The following is an 18788-nucleotide window of genomic DNA, read 5'->3' as shown; positions in this document are numbered from 1 at the left end:
TGCTTGCTCATATCATTCCAGTGGACAGTGCAAATCTGCTATGAATTCAACCAAAAACCAGTATTTTTAAGATAAATTTTAATAAGGGAAAAAATAATAAGGGAATACGGCCCCAGACCCCTGGAATTAAACACACAAAATCAATCCCAAAAGAAAAAGACGTTCAGCGTTTTCATATAGGGACTCTAGGGGCGTGACTTCAAGAATGACGTAGCACGTGTTGCTCAGGTACTCCAGATCCAGACAACACTCCAAATACCAAATTTAACTGCGACTGTATAGCAGACTAAATTTTCATTTGACAAAAACGTTCTATTTATTTTGGAAATTTTGGAATAGAAGCGAGGGAGTTGACTTAGTTTGATGGTGATGCTGGATTTGTATATTTGTTAGCTAACTCGCGTAGGATACTTAAAGATATTCATTGATTCGTTTATAATGTCTAATTTATTAGAATGTAATCTGACAAAAGGGTTTTGTATAGACATTTTGAGAAGTTGGTTTATTTTTATTCTACAGCGTTGACCTCTTTGCATGAGAAAATTGTGAAGTCATGCATTGAAAATGGAGTTTCCTTTTAATACTAATGAAATTTTGCCCGGAAGAATTTCAGTTATTGAAACTGTTGATTCTGGTCTTATTATATTCGATTTAGATTCTAAAAATGATAATATTTCCGATTGCAATACTTCGTGGACATATCATCCCTCTGCAAACACACCATGGGATTTAAAAATAAAAAGGTATTTAGCTATTAGAATAATATTTTTATGAAACTGAATTGTTTGTGCGCTTCAACATTTTCTTTTGTTATTATAAGAAACAGTTGTTAGTTGTCGTTTTTATTTTTTTAGGAGAAAAGAGGCTTTAGTTGTTATTGTTGATGAAATAGGACTTGCTTCTTCAAAGGTAAAATTTTATACGTTTAAATTGCCGAATATTTTCTTTTTTATACTGTTGAATTATTTATTAATTTTTATTTTAACAATAATAATCGGCCAGAGTAAAATTTAGGTAAGAATATGGTTTACTTTCAGAGGAAGATACCAAAAATCTTACGTTCGTTTTATGGTGGAAAATGGAAAATCTCAGAGTTGTAGAGGGTTGTTCCACTTGACTGTATCCCTGTTAGTAATTACAGATGAAGTGAGACATTTATTGCTCGACCCCATTAAAATGAAATAATGCTGCTTGTTGGTTAATGTAATTCTGGGTTTGAGTTCAAAAATTAAAAATATGGCTAACTAAGTTTGTTTTGGTCATCATGTATATATACAATACATATATATAGGAGGAAGTGGGACATGTTAGACCGGTCTCAATTATTTTAATGCTATTAATATTTTTTATTTTATTTTATGACCAACAAATAGCACCTATAGTCCTACAAATCCTATAATGAAATCACATGGTACAGTTATATTGAACAAATTTTATTCCAGAAAGTGTTATTTCAGTAGTCCTGAGTAATTTTCGGAAAATTACAACTTTTTTTTTCATGATTTTCATCAAAATTGCTGGAAAAAAAATTGAATTCCTTTCTAAAAGTAAGTTCTTTTAGCTCACAATAATAGGCATTTTTAAAATTTTTTGTCAAAAATAAAAAAAGTACGACTTCATTTTTTCAGACTAAGAAGGTGGGGTAGGTTGGTTCACTCTTTTTGGGGAACGTTGGACCGGACCAAACTACCCAGCATAATTTTAAAACTTTTTTTTTCTCTTAAATCTCCATAATAATAACAATATTCTAAGTGTTTGTATATAATGCATTCATTTCATATGTTTCAAAATAATAATAATAATAACAACTTAGGGCCAAAAAAGCAAAGATAGTTATTTAACAAAAAATATGCTAAATTAATTTTACCAAAAGATTCAGTTCATATCTGCACTTTTTTGCAATTTATATTTTCAAATATACTTCTAAATTTTTCCAGACATTTGTTTTCCAAGAGTAAAATATGTAATACATGCTATAATGAAGTTCTTGTATCAAACATTTTTTTTTTTTTTTTTTTGCTAAACAAGCATTCTACATAGAAACAAATAATTAATTAAAGGAATAAAAAAGTATACTTTTGCTTAAGATTACCTAATTTTATTCCTTATATTTGATTTTAAAACTCAAAGATAATGCTAACTTAAAGCTGTCAATTTTATTGTACTTTTTCTTTGAAACATAATGGTATTAGTATGACAGGTCAATTTTATTGTACTTTTTCTTTGAAATATATGGTATTAGTATGACAGGATTTTTTTTCTTTTTGGACTTGTTTCATACAATGCAATGAAGAAAAAACGAGCTTCCCCCCCCCCCCCCTAGCAAATATTGATGTAACTTTGCATAAAAGTAACATATGACTTATCCTTCCGAAACCAAGTCCAATAAAAGTGCTATCCCAGATATCATTTAACACATATCTTCAGTTAACTTCAACAGTATTGTCGCATGAATATTCAATACTTGATTTTTCTTTTGATTTTTAAAAAATAATTGTGTACTAATGGTGATTGCTTATAACTGTTTTCAATTAAAGATGATTTTTCAATTAAAATACAAATACAAAAGTGGCGACCAGCAACAGGCTCTGGGCCCAGCTAGACTGGTCCTAGTCAATTTACAATCCCCAGTGATCTTTAAACTTTATATTTTTCACTCTACACACAAAAGAGAATAAGGTAGTTACAGCGTTTAATAGTATATGGGTCATTCTTCAAAAAGTGTAACTTTTCTGTCACACACCTTTTACAGAAAACATTTTAAAGAACAATTCATCTAACAATGCTTTTTAAATTTCATCAAAAATATACCTATTTAAACCTGCCAACAATTTTTTAATAATAGTTTTTATTTTAGTATATTTTTGGTTCACAACATTTGAATTCTCACCTCCGTGGCATGTCACACACCTTGTGTGACTGTTTATGTTGCTTAATAACTTGTTAAATTAAAAGTATATTCTTATTTATTTATTATTCCTTTCACAAGTGCCTCAAATGCTAATTGTTTAAGTATAGTTAAATTTTTAATATTGTGTTTTAGTTTGTTTTAGTAGAACAAAGAGTCATGTCACAGAATAAATTCTCACCTCTGTTACCTAAACATAAAATGCCATTCCTCTTTAACACGTGGCGGTAATGACATCATATTTTATTTTCCATGATTAGGCTTGCCAGATTTCTGAAATATTCAACCGGAACACCGGCATGCTCCCCTCGTCGCTAGTATTCAAAGGGGTTTGGCTGATTTTTGGATTCCCTGGCTGATTTTTGGAGTGTTTTATAGGGCAGTTTTTTCAATGCTATGAATAAAAGGTTACTAATTATGAACCTAAAAAAGGGTTAGTTAAAAAAATGACATAAGTAATAAAATTTGAACATTTCACTTCCAAGATGTAAATTTTTGAAATTTATTTCAGTTAGGAAAAACACTTTGAAGGAGGAATAAAAAAAATTGAACAACATTGAGATATACTTTTCATATTATAGGACTGTTTTAGTCTTTCTTGGTTTTAGTTTTAATCTTGTTGTAAAGATCCTCACAAGCTAATCCGGTATTAACTTTTCAAGTCAATGATACAAATGATAAAGTAATTATTCCTAAATAATCATTCAGTTAACTATTTTTAAACCTTTTTGGTCACTTGTAGTCAAATTTATCTTTTCCGGGACTTGAAGTAAACCGGCCGGGACACTGGGATTTTGTTTAAAAACTGGGAGGTCTGGCAATCCTATCCATGATACAAAAAAGCCACCTTGTTTATTTTCAGCCATAGTTGAAGTTGTGAGATTTTTGTCAAAAAAGAGAAGGAGATTTTGCTTTAAAAAAAAGTGTGGTTATTCTGACTTCTCAGCTCCGTGAACTTGAATTTCAGGGATGTAAATTAATGCAAAAAAAGAAGTGAACATGTGTTCATATGCTTAGCATATGTGCAGATTATAGCAACGAAGAAAAAAAAAGAATCCATGAAAAATGTATATATTAGGCCTATATTAATGGAAAATTCCTCACCTCCATGACAGACCTTATCAATGTCATCATTTTTGAAGTGAAAATAAATGATTGAGTTGAAATACATCAATAATAAGCGGTCTACTAAAATTATAAATTGCCAGTATATCCTCAAATTTACTAAATACTATTTTTTGATGTACACTTGAAACTACTAATTAAGCTATACTTTAATTAAGAGAGCTTAATATTATGTTAACCACTAATCATTAAAATAGTTGATTGTCTGCACAATTAACAAAATATTACTACTTTCATACTAAATTGGCCTCAATTTTTAAATATTTAAAGTATTTTTCTTTTTTTTTTAAATTTCCGTGAACAAGGCATTTTTTAATTTTTTTATTTATGAGTAAAATAATTGGAACTTAGCTGGGCCATTGTTTATGGTTACATCTAGTAGGTAGCACTTTTATGTAAGATTGAAAAAAAATAAAACAAAAGGTTTCGAAGTTGAAAACAAATTGCGTTCAAAAGTTATGTTTTCTGCAGAATGATGCATATATGACTAAAATTATAACAAATGTTGTTTGAGTTATGCAGTCCAACCTGCCCCACCAGGCGGACCAAAGTACCCCACCCGACGGGCACGTTGGTCCACTTTACGACTTATTGTAGAAAATTGAACTGCTCATTAAATTTTTTGATGAGATAAAAAATGATAAGTAAAAAAGTGGACCAACGTGCCCCATCTCCCCTTATATATATATGTATAATAAAAGTGAAAAATATTGAAAAGACCACACCAAAAGCTCATAGATGTGCAATGCAGCAAAACTAAAAAGCCAAGTAAATATAAAATTAAGCAAACAGAATTTCAAATATTAAACAAATTATATATAATTAATGATGATAAAAAGGAAAATTGCAAACAGCTATTAAATAGGAAAAGATAAAGTATGAATCCAGGACTCATCAGCCGTGGAGGATTCATTAATTATGGTCAAGAGACCAAAAATTTAACTATGAACTAAAAGAGAATGTTTAAGCTCCAGTACATGCAATATAGAATAACATTGGGCAAAAGCACCACTTGCTAAACTAAAAACAATAAACTAGAGCTCAAACCTAAAACTAAAAGCAGGGGGTTTCGCCTCGACTAATTAGGAAAACAAGTTCCGATAATTAGCCATCCACGGGACAGTACCTGCCTGTAACAAAATTATCTTACCTTGAAATTCATATAATGAGATAATTTTGTTATAGGCAGGTACTGTCCCATGGATGGCTAATTATCGGAACTTGTTTTCCTAATTAGTCGAGGCGAAACCCCCTGCTTTTAGTTTTAGGTTTGAGCTCTAGTTTATTGTTTTTAGTTTAGCAAGTGGTGCTTTTGCCCAATGTTACTCTATATTGCTTGTACTGGAGCTTAAACATTCTCTTTTAGTTCATAGTTAAATTTTTGGTCTTTTGACCATAATTAATGAATTCTCCACGGCTGATGAGCTCTGGATTCATACTTTATCTTTTCCTATTTAATAGCTGTTTGCAATTTTCCTTTTTATCATCATTAATTATATATAATTTGTTTAATATTTGAAATTCTGTTTGCTTAATTTTATATATATATATATATATATATATGACCAAAAATATTGGGACACTTTCAAAAATTCACTTTTTTGCCATTTTCTTGAGAAATAAGACTAATAGCGCTGTAATTTTTTTCTCATGAAAAGTGTAGTTTAACTGTCATTTTCCAATAACAATTAAGTCTGCTATTCATTTAGGGGACCAGCAACAAATTGAGGAAACAAAAAAAAAAAGTTTTTGATCATTTTTCATTTTAAATAGCTGGGAATAAGATATAAAGTTCAGAAATAAGTTAAAAAGCTATCAAAAATTTATTTTTATATTTTGGTGAAAGTATCTCTTATACCCACAGAGATAAAAGCATTTCTTTCAAAAATGCAAATTTTTTTGAAGGTTTTCAGCTCATATCACGCAAAGTTTTTGTCAAATGTTACTAAACTTTTGGAATATTTGACAGCATATTAAAGAATATAATAATAAAATTTGAAGTTAAAATATTGAAAATTTAATAAGATATGAATGTTTAAAGCTATTAACTTTTCAATGCGCATGTGCAAAAAAAAGCAATTTATAATGTTTATAATCCAAATCTCAGATATAGCCTACAACTCAGAAAAAATTCTACCTCAATATCTTTAAAATTAAAAAAGTTATCAGCTGTCTAATGAGCCAAATTCCCATAATTCTTGGATAGGCGACTGATTAGGGGTCGTTCCCAAACTGGCAACACTTTCCTGCTATCATTGCAGAGTGATTCAATATAAGACGGATTATTTTTGAACAATCCCTCACAATTCATCGTCTAGCCAAGAATTATTAAAATTTGGCTCATTAGATCCCTGATAATTTTTTAGATTTTTAAGATATCAAGATGAACTTTTTTATGAGATGTAGGATATATCTCGGCTTCTGATTTTTCTGGTTATAAATTGCTATCTTTTGTCCATGCGCAGTGAAAAATTAATCACTTTAAACATTCATATTTCATTAAATTGGAATTTTGTAACTTCAAATTTCATTATTATGTTTCTCTAATATGCTGTCAAATATTCTGAAAGTTTACTAACGTTTGACGGAAAACTCTGTGTTGTATGAGCCGAAAACCTTTAAAAAAATGCAATTTTGTAAGAAATGCTTACTATATCTCCATGAGTATAAGAGATACTTTCACGAAAATATAAAAATAAATTCTAGATAGGTTTTAACTTATTTCTGAAGTTTATAGCGTATTCTCAGCTATTTACAATGAAAAATGATCGAAAACTTTTTTTGTTTCCCCAATTTGTTGTTCATCCCCTAAATGAATAGTAGACTTAATTTTTGTTGGAAAATGGTGGCTGGAGATACTTTTTATGTGAAAAAATTACAGAGGAATTGGTCTTTTATTTTTCGAGAAATTCGTAAAAATATTTATTTAATTTGTTGTGTGTTTCCAAGAAAACTTATACCTGTAAAAATTTTTTAGTATTGCTTTTCAAAATGTATAGAGTGGATTTTGAAATTCCTTCAAAATATATTTTTATTTCATTTTTTATTTTAAGCTTCTTGTTATAATCTAGCAGGGTTGTATTGCAGTAGACAGGGCAATATATATGTATATTAAGCAAACAAAGTGACTTAAATTTCCTGTATAGCTGGCATGATTCAAGAAAAAGGGGTCCGTGCCATGATCTGTCAGGGAATCCTGTAGTAAATCTGAAGTTCAAGATAAAAAGTCTGCGCCCTTGCTTATACTTCTAACAGTGGCAGATTTATCATGTTATAATCACTTGGAGCCCCAAGATATGGGGCAAAGAAAGGGATACAAATAACCATTTGAAAATGAGATGCATAATTGCTGCACCTAATGTTTTTAGGCATTGTGTGTTTTTTTCAAATATATATTGATTATGTAAAGCATTGTCATTGTGTTTTATTAGGCTCTTAAGATCAATAGAGGCTCTATAGGAAGATCTGCAGAGGCTCTATAAGAAGATCTATAGAGGCTCTATAAGAAATACCTGTATAGAGTTTTATAGAATTATGACCCAATTTTCTATAGAATTCTATAAAACACTCTATAGCTTTCTATAAGAAGTATATAGAATTCTATAGAACAATTTTTTATAGAATTCTATAGAGTTTTCACTATAGAATTCTATAGAATACAGCCTATAGAAAATTGGGCTATACTTCTATAAGACTCTATATAGGTAATTCTATTGATTTTTTTAAAAGAATTCTATAGACCGTTTTCATAAGGGATATTTTACATTGTTCTATTCATCTTCAACCAGCCACCAAAAGTGCATTGAGAAGGGCCGCCAAACCTGTCGATCCACCACTGACTGCTAATGCCTTGAAGGCCTTGATAATGCTGAAAGAAAAAAAAATAGAAAACTGAAAAATTCCATTGGATTCTATGAGAATTGATTGTTGATTTTTATGTATAAGTTACTACTGATTAATGATTTTTGATATTTAATAGGCTCAAAACTTGCGCGCCCCAATTACTTCATTGAAAAAGCTGTTGAGTTCCAGTCGGCAAAAAATGTATGTTATTAAAGATGTTGAATCCAGGTAAGGGGTTCTTTTTAACTCTTTTCTGTTTTTAATCATTGAACGTAGTAGAGCATTGAGCAAACACCAATCAGTTCATTTCTTTTTGTAGTGCCTTAGAAACAAAGCCTTTCAATCCAAAGTTGCTGCGCTTTGTTACATGCTCGACAATCTTTTCAACTCAGCATTAGGGTGGTTTGAAAAAATAGATTTCTTTATTTTAGAATCTAGTTACTTTGCAAAAGTTGTAGTTTAGTACCCTCAAGTGGAAAAAATCATTAAAAAAATCTAAGTTCACATCTTCAGTTCGCGCATAAGGCTGAAAATTTGAAAAAATATGTTGAAAATTGACATTTTCAGAAAATAATAAACTTAGTTTTTTAGTATTTTTTCATAATGCAACAGCCATAAATTGTCAGTATATAGCATAGTTTGAACCAAAAAAATATTTTATAAGATCTTTAGTTTGCGCATATGCCTTAGATTGAGCAGGAGATTTTAGCCCAATTTAAGACGTATGCACAAACAAAAGATCTTATGTAAAAGCTACAAAAAAAAAAAAATTTAAGGTTAAAACGGCGCTATATACTGACAATATATGGCTGTTGCATAGTAAAAATATGAAAAAACCAATTTTATTATTCTTTGAAAAATTCAATTTTTAGTTTTTTTTTCCTTCAAACTTTCAGCCTCATCTGCGAACTAAAGATGTCATTTTAGAATTTTTAAATTATTTTTCCCCAATTGAGGATACCAAACTACGACTTTTAAGAGGTAACGCATTTCAAAAATCAAGAAATCTATTTTTTCAAGCCACCCTACTCAGCATATGTAATATTTTTTGAATGATCCATAGTGAGAAATTAAGTTATTTTATTTTTTGAAGTTACTCTTTAATTTCTATCTGTGTTTTAGCTTTTTTTTAAATAGGACTTAAGAAAAAAGGTTACTTGCTTATGAAAAATTAATGTATAAGCTCTCCCCACCCATAAATATTTAGAGTGCTAAACAGTGGCGTAGCTAGACCCGACTTTCGGGGGGGGGGGGGGGTTACTTCTTATATATATATATATATATATATATATATATATATATATATATATATATATATATATATATATATATATATATATATATATATATATATGTATGTATAATCGCTTGGAATTTTTTCCTTTTCTTCTTTTTTTTTTCTTTCTCTTCTCTCTTCTTTTTCTCTTTTTTTTTTGAGACTAACTTTTCGGGGGGGGGTTTTGTCCCCAAAACCCCCCCCTTAGCTACGCCCCTGGTGCTAAAGCACTGCAGCCTAGGGTGACCCGCTGAGAGTTGTGGCTGTTTCTTAATTTTCAAGGTTGATAAACTGTTTTGTCAAACTATTTTCATGTTTAAAAATATTTATCAATGTTCTGTTCTTTTTTGATCCTGCTAACACTTCTTGAAAACATGAAGTTTTAAGTTCTTACAACCCATTTAAATTTAGATTTTAATGGAGGTTAAGTGGTAAACATAAATTTATCACCCTTTTGTTTTAGTTTAAAAAATTGTGCAAACACATCCTTTATTTGATCTGTTTCTTTCTTAAATAGTGGTCCTATATTAACTATATATTATTTACTATGTTCTCAGATTGATAATTGGAATGCTAAAAATTGGAATCAAGAGATTATTCCTTTTTGATGAACTTGGAGCACATCATGAAGTAGATCCATTGTGCATATTAGATTTTTATGTTCATGAATCAAAGCAGAGATGTGGTTTTGGACGTGAGTTATTTGATGCCATGCTTCAAGTATGTATTAGTATTGCAGCATGTGTGAATTTTAAAAAATGTTTGTTCCTGTGTTGAACATTTTTATTGAAGATTATTACACTTTTTTTAAGGATTTTAAGTGCTTCACTGTGTAATATATTTTTTAAAGAGTGCATACTTATGAACTGCTGTCATATGAAAAGTATGATAAAAAGAAAAGGAGAGCTATTAGACCAAGAGCTGACCCCCGAAAACGCGATTTATCTCTTTTATGGCTTGTGGCCGGTTAAAATAATAAAAAAATGCAATTTAAAACTTTGGCTCGAATCCCCCCCACTAATTTTGGGTCACACGGCTGCGTGGGTGGATGAAAGGTCAAAAAAATGAAAAATATCAAAGTGATGAGTTAAATGGCTAAAAACTATATAATAGCATTAAATTAATAAGAAAAAACCCGTAGCGAATTTCCCCCCCAGCTATGTTGGGGCGAACGTGGTGCCCCCCAGGGGTAAAGTATCGATTATTAAACTTAAAAAAAAATGATAACTTTCGTGGGGGGGGAATTTTACAGGGTATTAGTTTCATTATTTTGATTGCCAAAAAAAATTCCCCCCCCCCAGTAACTATGGGTCAATTTGTCAAAAAAAATTTTTTTTGTTCCTCTTTATTTGGTTTAGGTCGAGTATTATTCGAACTTACGCATGACTGTTTAAGTTGCAAAAAAACCCCCCAAAGTTTGAACGTTTTTTCATTAAAAAAAACTCGTAGCAATCCCCCCCCCCACACCTACGGAGGGGGTTGCTACGCGGTGTGCGGTTTTACAACGTGGTGCCCCCCCCCCCATGGGTGAATTGTCGATTGATTAAATTAAAAATAAATGATCACTTTCGTGGAGGGAATTTTACAGAGTATACATTTAATTGCAAAACAAAATATCTCCTCCCCAGCAATTATAAGTCTACCAGCTGCATTGCCAGGCGTTGCACGGTCTACCTCAAAAATGTACGTGTATTCGGCGTTCCAAGCATTTTATACAATTATATAAATTTTCTCGCTTTCATTACATTTCTTATTGCTGCTCCACTCCTATTAGTCAAAGCGCATTGTTATATAGCCTATAGCCTTCTCAATAAATGGACTATTCAACACAAAATGAATTTTTCAGTTCGAACCAGTCGTCCTTGTAGACCAAGAGCTGAGCCCCCAAAACACGGTTTATCTGTTTTATGGTGGGTGGCCGGATAAAATGATAAAAAAATTTAATTAAAAATTTTGGCTCTAATCCCCCCCTCCGTCCACTATTTTCGGGTCACACGCTGCATGGGTGGATGAAAGGTCAAAATAAAAGAAAAATATTAACATAAGTGAAATGGCTAAAAATTATATAATAACATTAAATTAATTAAAAAAAACCACGTAGCAAATCTCCCCTCCAGCTATGTTGGGGCGAATGTGGGAGCCCCCTCCCCAGAAGTGAATATCGATTGTTAAAATTAAAAAAAAAAAAATCACTTTCGTGTGGTTGGGGATGGGGAACTTTACAGGGTATTTGTTTCATTATTTTGATTTCCAAAAAATCTCCCCCCCCCAAGTAACTATGGGTAAATTTGTCAAAAAAAAAAGTTTTTTGTTTCTCTTTATTTGGTCCGAGTACAGTACTATTCGAACTTTCCCATGACCTCTTAAATTGTAAAAAACAATTGCAATTATTTATTCGGTAAAAAAAACACGTAGAAAATCCCCCCCCCCCAGCTATGTTAGGGCGAACTTGTTGCCCCCCAGAAGTGAATTATCGATTGATTAAATAAAATAAAAAATATTACTTTCGTAGAGAGGAGGGATTTTCTCAGAGTTTACATTTGATTGTAGCAGGAAAAAAAATCCCCCCCCCCCCCAAAAAAAAAATGTTTTTAATTTAAATTAGAAATTTTGAAATATTTTTCAAAATGAAAGGAAGAAATTCAGCGTCCGTACATCTGCTTCTACCATTGTGTGCTCAGCATGAAAAGAATGAAGGGGAAAGTATACGCCTGTGATGATTTCTTCTTGCTGTTTCTAGGGCAGTTTCGTCAGTAATCAACTGTAGCCAACACAGTGAAGTCGTTATAGCTGTTGGTTTTTCTTTTCGGAGCACGCTGTACCGCATCCTTAAACTGAAAACGTAAAAATATCCTTTTTTCAAAAATATATTTTTATGTTTTTATATTATGAGTGTTTTAAAGGGTAATTTTAAGTGTAGCCAGCCACCAGATAAAAGATAATGTTTTGACAGAAACTTTATTTGAAGGAATAAAAGTTTCAAAGATTCGAAAACACTGAAAACTGAAATTCCGTGATTTAGATTTTTCCGAGTTCTTAACAGAAGCAGATTTATATCATCGAGATTGCAGGAACATTTTTATCAAACTAGATAGACACTATCACAACCAATATTCTGAAGGTAAATAAATCTAAATGAATTTCCAAATTATTATTTTAAAAATTCATTTAACGCATCGGATTAATGCATTAACATTTACAAGTAAAAAAGTCGTTATTGCAATTTAACATAAAATCACTTTTGTTTGTGAAATAAACTCATAATTACTGGGGTAGTGGGAGATTTTTTTTTTGCAATTAAAACAATTAAATGTATACTCTAGAGATAATATACTAAATTATCTTTTATCTGGTGGCTGGCTACACTTAAAATTACCCTTTAAAACACTCATAATATAAAAACATCAAAATATATTTTTGAAAAAAGGATTTTTTTTACGTTTTCAGTTTAAGGATGCGGTACAGTGTGCTCCGAAAAGAAAAACCAACAGCTATAACGACTTCACTGTGTTGGCTACAGTTGATCACTGACGAAACTGCCCTCGAAACAGCAAGAAGAAATCTTCACAGGCGTATACTTTCCCCTTCATTCTTTTCATGCTGAGCACACAATGGTAGAAGCAGATGTACGGACGCTGTATTGCTTCTTTTCATTTTGAAAAATATTTCAAAATTTCTAATTTAAATTAAAAACATTTTTTTGGGGGGGGGATTTTTTTTCCTGCTACAATCAAATGTAAACTCTGAGAAAATCCCTCCTCTCTACAAAAGTAATCTTTTTTTTTTTTTAATTTAATCAATCGATAATTCACTCCTGGGGGGCAACAAGTTCGCCGTAACATAGCTGGGGGGGGGGGATTTTCTACGTGTTTTTTTTACCGAATAAATAATTGCAATTGTTTTTTACAATTTAAGAGGTCATGGGAAAGTTCGAATAGTACTGGACTCGGACCAAATAAAGAGAAACAAAAAACTTTTTTTTTTGACAAATTTACCCATAGTTACTTGGGGGGGGGGGGAGATTTTTTGGAAATCAAAATAATGAAACAAATACCCTGTAAAGTTCCCCATCCCCAACCCCACGAAAGTGATTTTTTTTTTTTTAAATTTTAACAGTCGATATTCACTTCTGGGGGGGGGGGGGCTCCCACATTCGCCCCAACATAGCTGGAGGGGAGATTTGCTACGTGTTTTTTTTTAATTAATTTAATGTTATTATATAATTTTTAGCAATTTCACTTATGTTAATATTTTTCTTTTATTTTGACCTTTCATCCACCCATGCAGCGTGTGACCCGAAAATAGTGGGCGGAGGGGGGGGATTAGAGCCAAAATTTTTAATCACAATTTTTTATTATTTTAACCGGCCACCCGCCATAAAACAGATAAACCGTGTTTTGGGGGGCTCAGCTCTTGGTCTACAGGGACGACGGGTTCGAACTGAAAAATTCATTTTGTGTTGAATAGTCCATTTATTGAGAAGGCTATAGGCTATATAACATTGCGCTTTGACTAATAGGAGTGGAGCAGCAATAAGAAATGTAATGAAAGCGAGAAAATTTATATAATTGTATAAAATGCTTGGAACGCCGAATACACGTACATTTTTGAGGTAGACCGTGCAATGCCTGGCAATGCAGCTAGTAGACTTATAATTGCTGGGGAGGAGATATTTTGTTTTGCAATTAAATGTATACTCTGTAAAATTCCCTCCACGAAAGTGATCATTTTTTTTAAATTTAATCAATCGACAATTCACCCCTGGGGGGGGGGGCACCACATTGTAAAACTGCGCACCGCGTAGCAACCCCCTCCATAGATGTGGGGGGGGGGGGATTGCTACGAGTTTTTTTTAATGAAAAAACGTTCAAACTTTGGGGGTATTTTTTGAAACTTAAACAGTCATGCGTAAGTTCGAATAATACTCGACTTGAACCAAATAAAGAGGAACAAAAAAAATTTTTTTTGACAAATTGACCCATAGTTACTGGGGGGGGGGGGAATTTTTTTTGGCAATCAAAATAATGAAACTAATACCATGTAAAATTCCCCCCCCACGAAAGTGATCATTTTTTTTTAAGTTTAATAATCGATACTTTACCCCTGGGGGGCACCACGTTCGCCCCAACATAGCTGGGGGGGAAATTCGCTACGGGTTTTTTCTTATTAATTTAATGCTATTATATAGTTTTTAGCCATTTAACTCATCACTTTGATATTTTTCATTTTTTTGACCTTTCATCCACCCACGCAGCCGTGTGACCCAAAATTAGTGGGGGGGATTCGAGCCAAAGTTTTAAATTGCATTTTTTTATTATTTTAACCAGTCACAAGCATAGGCGGATTTAGGACTGAGTTCCTGGGGGGGCAGGATTTTTTTTTTTGGAGCAACATTTTTAATTCTCCCCCCCCCCCCCTCCCATGTTTTTGTCTGTTTTCTGCGATGCGTAAGGTCATTCTTTACTTTTTATGTGTCGTTTTCAGTACTGTGTGTAATCATGCTGTCCTTTTTAAATTGACCTTAAAAGAGAGGGGGCTGGTATTAAGAGAGTAACGCAGTGCTCCCTTTTAAGTGGGATATAGAATATCTCCAGTTTTAGGGGGCCCGGGGGTTACTCCCCCGGAGGAAATTATCTAAAATGGATATAAAATTCTGCATTTTGAAGTCTTATAAGGGTTAATTGGAAATAATAGGCAAATAATTTTTTTTAAAGATATACGCTTTAAAAGTGCTTTGTGATGCAAGTTAATACTTTAAAAGAAATGGTGCACAGATTTAGAGGATAGGTATCAAGAGAGTAACATACTACCCATTTGAACAATTCTTAATTTATACACTTGATAAGAAATAAAATTGAAGCACACTTTGCTTAGGAGTTTCAAAGACTTGTCTAATTATTTTCAAGGTTTGGTTGGTTAGATTGGGTTTTTCATTCAAGAGCCCTTGTAGGCTATACTGCGCCAATTCTTTTCAGGGATTTTAGAACCTATCAATAATTTGCACTTTCCAGCCTCTGAAATTGAATAGTAGATAAAAAAATTTTGAAAAAAAAAATTGAACCGACTTCAAAATTGCTCTAAAAAGTGAAAAATAACTTTATTCTTTAAACACCATCGATAATACTTTTAAACATAATTTTTGAAGTTGGCGCAAAAACGATCGATAAAATCATTCTCAGCCATCATAACTCAACTACAAGTATAAATTTAACCACGTCCAGTTTCTTCACTACCACATGCATTACGCATTGATGACAGCATATTTGAGTAACGATATAAATGTTTCGTTCCTAACTTTGAATGATTTTTTGATAAAAATATGAACGAAGCATGGTTACAATGGATTTTACTTCTTGTTTTTGCGCCAACTTCAAAAATTATGTTTAAAAGTATTATCGATGGTGTTTAAAGAATAAAATTATTTTTCACTTTTTAGAGCAATTTTGAAGTCGGTTCAATTTTTTTTTCAAAATTTTTTTGTTTCATTCTTTTTAGTGTAAATGTAGATATTTCAGTAAAAGTAAGAAGTTACCTAGTAAGAAGTGCGGCTCTATATCACTGTATTGCTTTAGAAAAGCCTTTATTCAAAATTATCATTACAATTACTATTAATGTTACAGTTATATGGCACCAAACTTTTATAACAATGAGTTTCATATTGTCGCGTAGATGAAGATAGCGAAGACAATGTGAAAGCCAAATGAAGCGAATACTCGTTAGTCTCAACTCGAGATCTTTATTCAGAACCACGAATGAACGTTACATCTCCTTATATACAACTTGAAAAAGTGCTGGAACTTTCCAGACTTGAAAAGATACCGAAATTAATAGAACATTCGAGAAAATACGGGAAACAGTAGAAACGAAATTTTAGTAAAATTCACTTTGTCCTAGTCGGGATTTGAACCCGGGTTGCTCGTGTGGGAGACGAGATTTCTACCACTGAGCCACCGTTATCCACGGTTGAAAAGTGCGAACTTCGCGCTACAATATCATTTTAATCATTTAATAGGGAAATTTACTGTTTTTTGCCCATAACTTTTTTTCTAAAGAACAAATATGGTCAAACAAAGTAATGGGACCTAAGTTGAGCCATCCTCTATCCATTAAAAAAAGAATCATCAAAATCGGTTCACTAGGTGAGACGCTATGAGTGGACAAACAAAAAAAAAACATACATACGGTATGAACTGATAACCGCCTCCTTTTTGAAGTCGGTTAATTATACACTTGTACAGTAGTGTTCAATCTTTGCAAGAAACGGCTATTTTAAGTTCAAAAGAAAAAATAAACTTTAATTTCCTATTCAAAAAATTTAAAAAAGCATGATTTTTTTTTTTTGTTGTAAGATTTTGGAAGATAAGTTGTTACTATATAAACTCTTCCCAAAACTGGGTAGCATTGTCCCCTTTGCCCCCCCCCCCTATAAATCCACCCATGCTCTTCTGAACTATTCAAAAACAAAAAAATAATGATTTTTTTTTTTTTAAATTTTTGGAAGATGTGTTGTTACTACATAAAGTCATCCCAAAACTGGGGGGGCATTGCCCCCCTCTGACCCCCCATAAATCCGCCCATGGTCACAAGCCATAAAAGAGATAAATCGTGTTTTGGGGGGTCAGCTCTTGGTCTATATGGAATATAGTTATGCAAGAGCTTTGAATTTCTGGTTTCCAATATTTTGTGTGATGGATGTAACGTAGTTGTTTTTTAATTGCTGCCAAATATAATGAAAAGAAATAGTATTTATAAATTTAGTTTTGTTAGTAAAATTAATAGTTCAATTTCAAGACTAAACTTAAGTAAGCATATATTTATGGATTTGGTCACTTTACACGTTTCAAATAGTTTTCAAAAATGTTTTACCAGATTCGAATATTAAGAATGTATCTATAAAATGATGTACAACACATTAATATTGATTGAGTTTGAAATTTTGGCTTACAGGTTGACATTTTTGTGGAATGACCCTACTATAAGTGATTGCATGTCACAAACACTCCCCCCCCCCCCAAAAAAAAAATGAAGTAACTTTCTGTTTAAAAGTTTGCAAGGGGGGAAAAACAAAAAACAAATTCCTGTATAAAATTTTGAATTAAAAATCAAAATCACATCTTTCTCAAAATCAATGGTTAATTGATTATTTGACTATTTTAGATAATTTTTTATGTTTTGACTAAGAAACTACTGGTTAATCCTTTTAATAGTGAATGTTTTATGTTCATATTTCAGTTGAAATGAAAAAAAAAAAAAAAAACTTGGATTGCTTGTACATCTTCAAATATTTCATTTTTTGTATTTTCTAAAAAAATATAGCTATTACATTTTAATTTGTAAGAAAACAATTTTTTCCAATTGTTCCATAAAATCCCTCGGGGGAAAAAACTCCACCACCTCCCAATTTCCGTAAATTTTGCATCTTTAGTTTAGTCTGTAATTTCATGTAAGAAACTGATGCTTACTTTTTCTGTATTTATATATTACTACGTAACGAACTTTTCTGCTCAATTTCAGAAAAGCACCCATTGAGTAAATTGCAGAGTTTGTGATTTTTTTTTGATTTAAAAGAAAAGTTGAAAAAAGTCTTTTTTTGTTTAAATCAGATTTTTTTCTCAAAATGTTCAAAAATATGTAGATATTAATTACTTTACATTTATAAACATAATATATTTCATACAATAAAAAAATCCATTCAGCTAAACTAGGATAAGTTCTCGAACTATTCAATAAATGTTTAAGATTTATAAGTATGTTATAATGTTTAGATAAGATGTGATTTTGCTTTATGCTTTGCTTAAAATGAGGTTTCCATTGTCATGTTCGTTTTTAGTGCAAAATAATCTGTTGAACAATTGCGTTTTCATAACTATATTAGCCATGGTGTATCAGAAAAACTGCAAAGTTTTATTTTGTTCAGAACTGTAATTTTGAAGTAAAAGTAATATTGCAAAAGTGAAAATCTGTTGCACTCACAGAAGGAGAGATCTACATAGTTTTGCCAGTTGAAGTTAAGATTGTATAATCCAGTGTAGTTGAGTTTAGTGCAACACATTCTAAAAATGCAAAATTAATTTATAAAAATAAAATCAACTTATTTTAATCAATGATTTTAGTTAAAAAATCACTTGATTTAAATCAGGATTTTAATCATGATTTGAATTAATGAACCCTGGTAAAATGTTGTTTTTTTCCCCCATCAAAGACCCTAATGTTTTGTTATTGTTTATAACTCAACCAGTTTTATAGTTATCATTATCATCTTGTTTGAATATATTTTTTACTTTTATGCATAGTTCATTTTAATTCTTTTGTTGCTCAATATATTTTTTTCACTTTACTGCTTAAAGGCTGAAAACATCTCTCCAGAAAAATTGGCCATAGATCGTCCGTCTCTTAAGTGCCTAGCATTTTTGCAGAAGCATTATAACCTGAAAGATCCTGTATTGCAGACTAATAATTTTGTGATATATCCTCATTTTTTTCATAACAGGCCAGGTATGATATTACCTTTTATTACTTATGTAATACTTTAAGCTTTATTCTTAGAGAAAGAAGAGTAGTGAAATGATCAGATAGTGCTACTTGCACATAAGGCTTCCTGGCCTTTAATGTTATGCTTACCCATGAAAGGCCAAA

General features: G+C 31.6%; 1 protein-coding gene across 2 annotated transcripts in view; it reads left to right on the top strand.

Moving 5' to 3' along the window:
* Positions 1-348: 348 nt before the first annotated feature.
* The window catches only part of LOC129224103 (alpha-tubulin N-acetyltransferase 1-like), a 50839-nt gene continuing 32399 nt past the window's right edge, over positions 349-18788 (top strand). For both annotated transcript variants that reach the window (XM_054858510.1, XM_054858509.1), the window contains exons 1-5: positions 349-743; positions 855-909; positions 8013-8104; positions 9710-9872; positions 18500-18647. In XM_054858510.1, coding sequence (XP_054714485.1) covers positions 565-743; positions 855-909; positions 8013-8104; positions 9710-9872; positions 18500-18647 — 637 coding nt within the window. In that variant the 5' untranslated portion in view covers positions 349-564. The remainder of the gene's footprint in view (positions 744-854; positions 910-8012; positions 8105-9709; positions 9873-18499; positions 18648-18788) is intronic.

The sequence above is a fragment of the Uloborus diversus genome, chromosome 6, assembly GCF_026930045.1.
Source record: "Uloborus diversus isolate 005 chromosome 6, Udiv.v.3.1, whole genome shotgun sequence".
In the NCBI taxonomy this organism is placed as follows: domain Eukaryota; kingdom Metazoa; phylum Arthropoda; class Arachnida; order Araneae; family Uloboridae; genus Uloborus; species Uloborus diversus.
The sequence above is the reverse complement of the archived record's forward strand: the minus strand, read 5'-3'. Positions and strand labels throughout refer to the sequence as shown.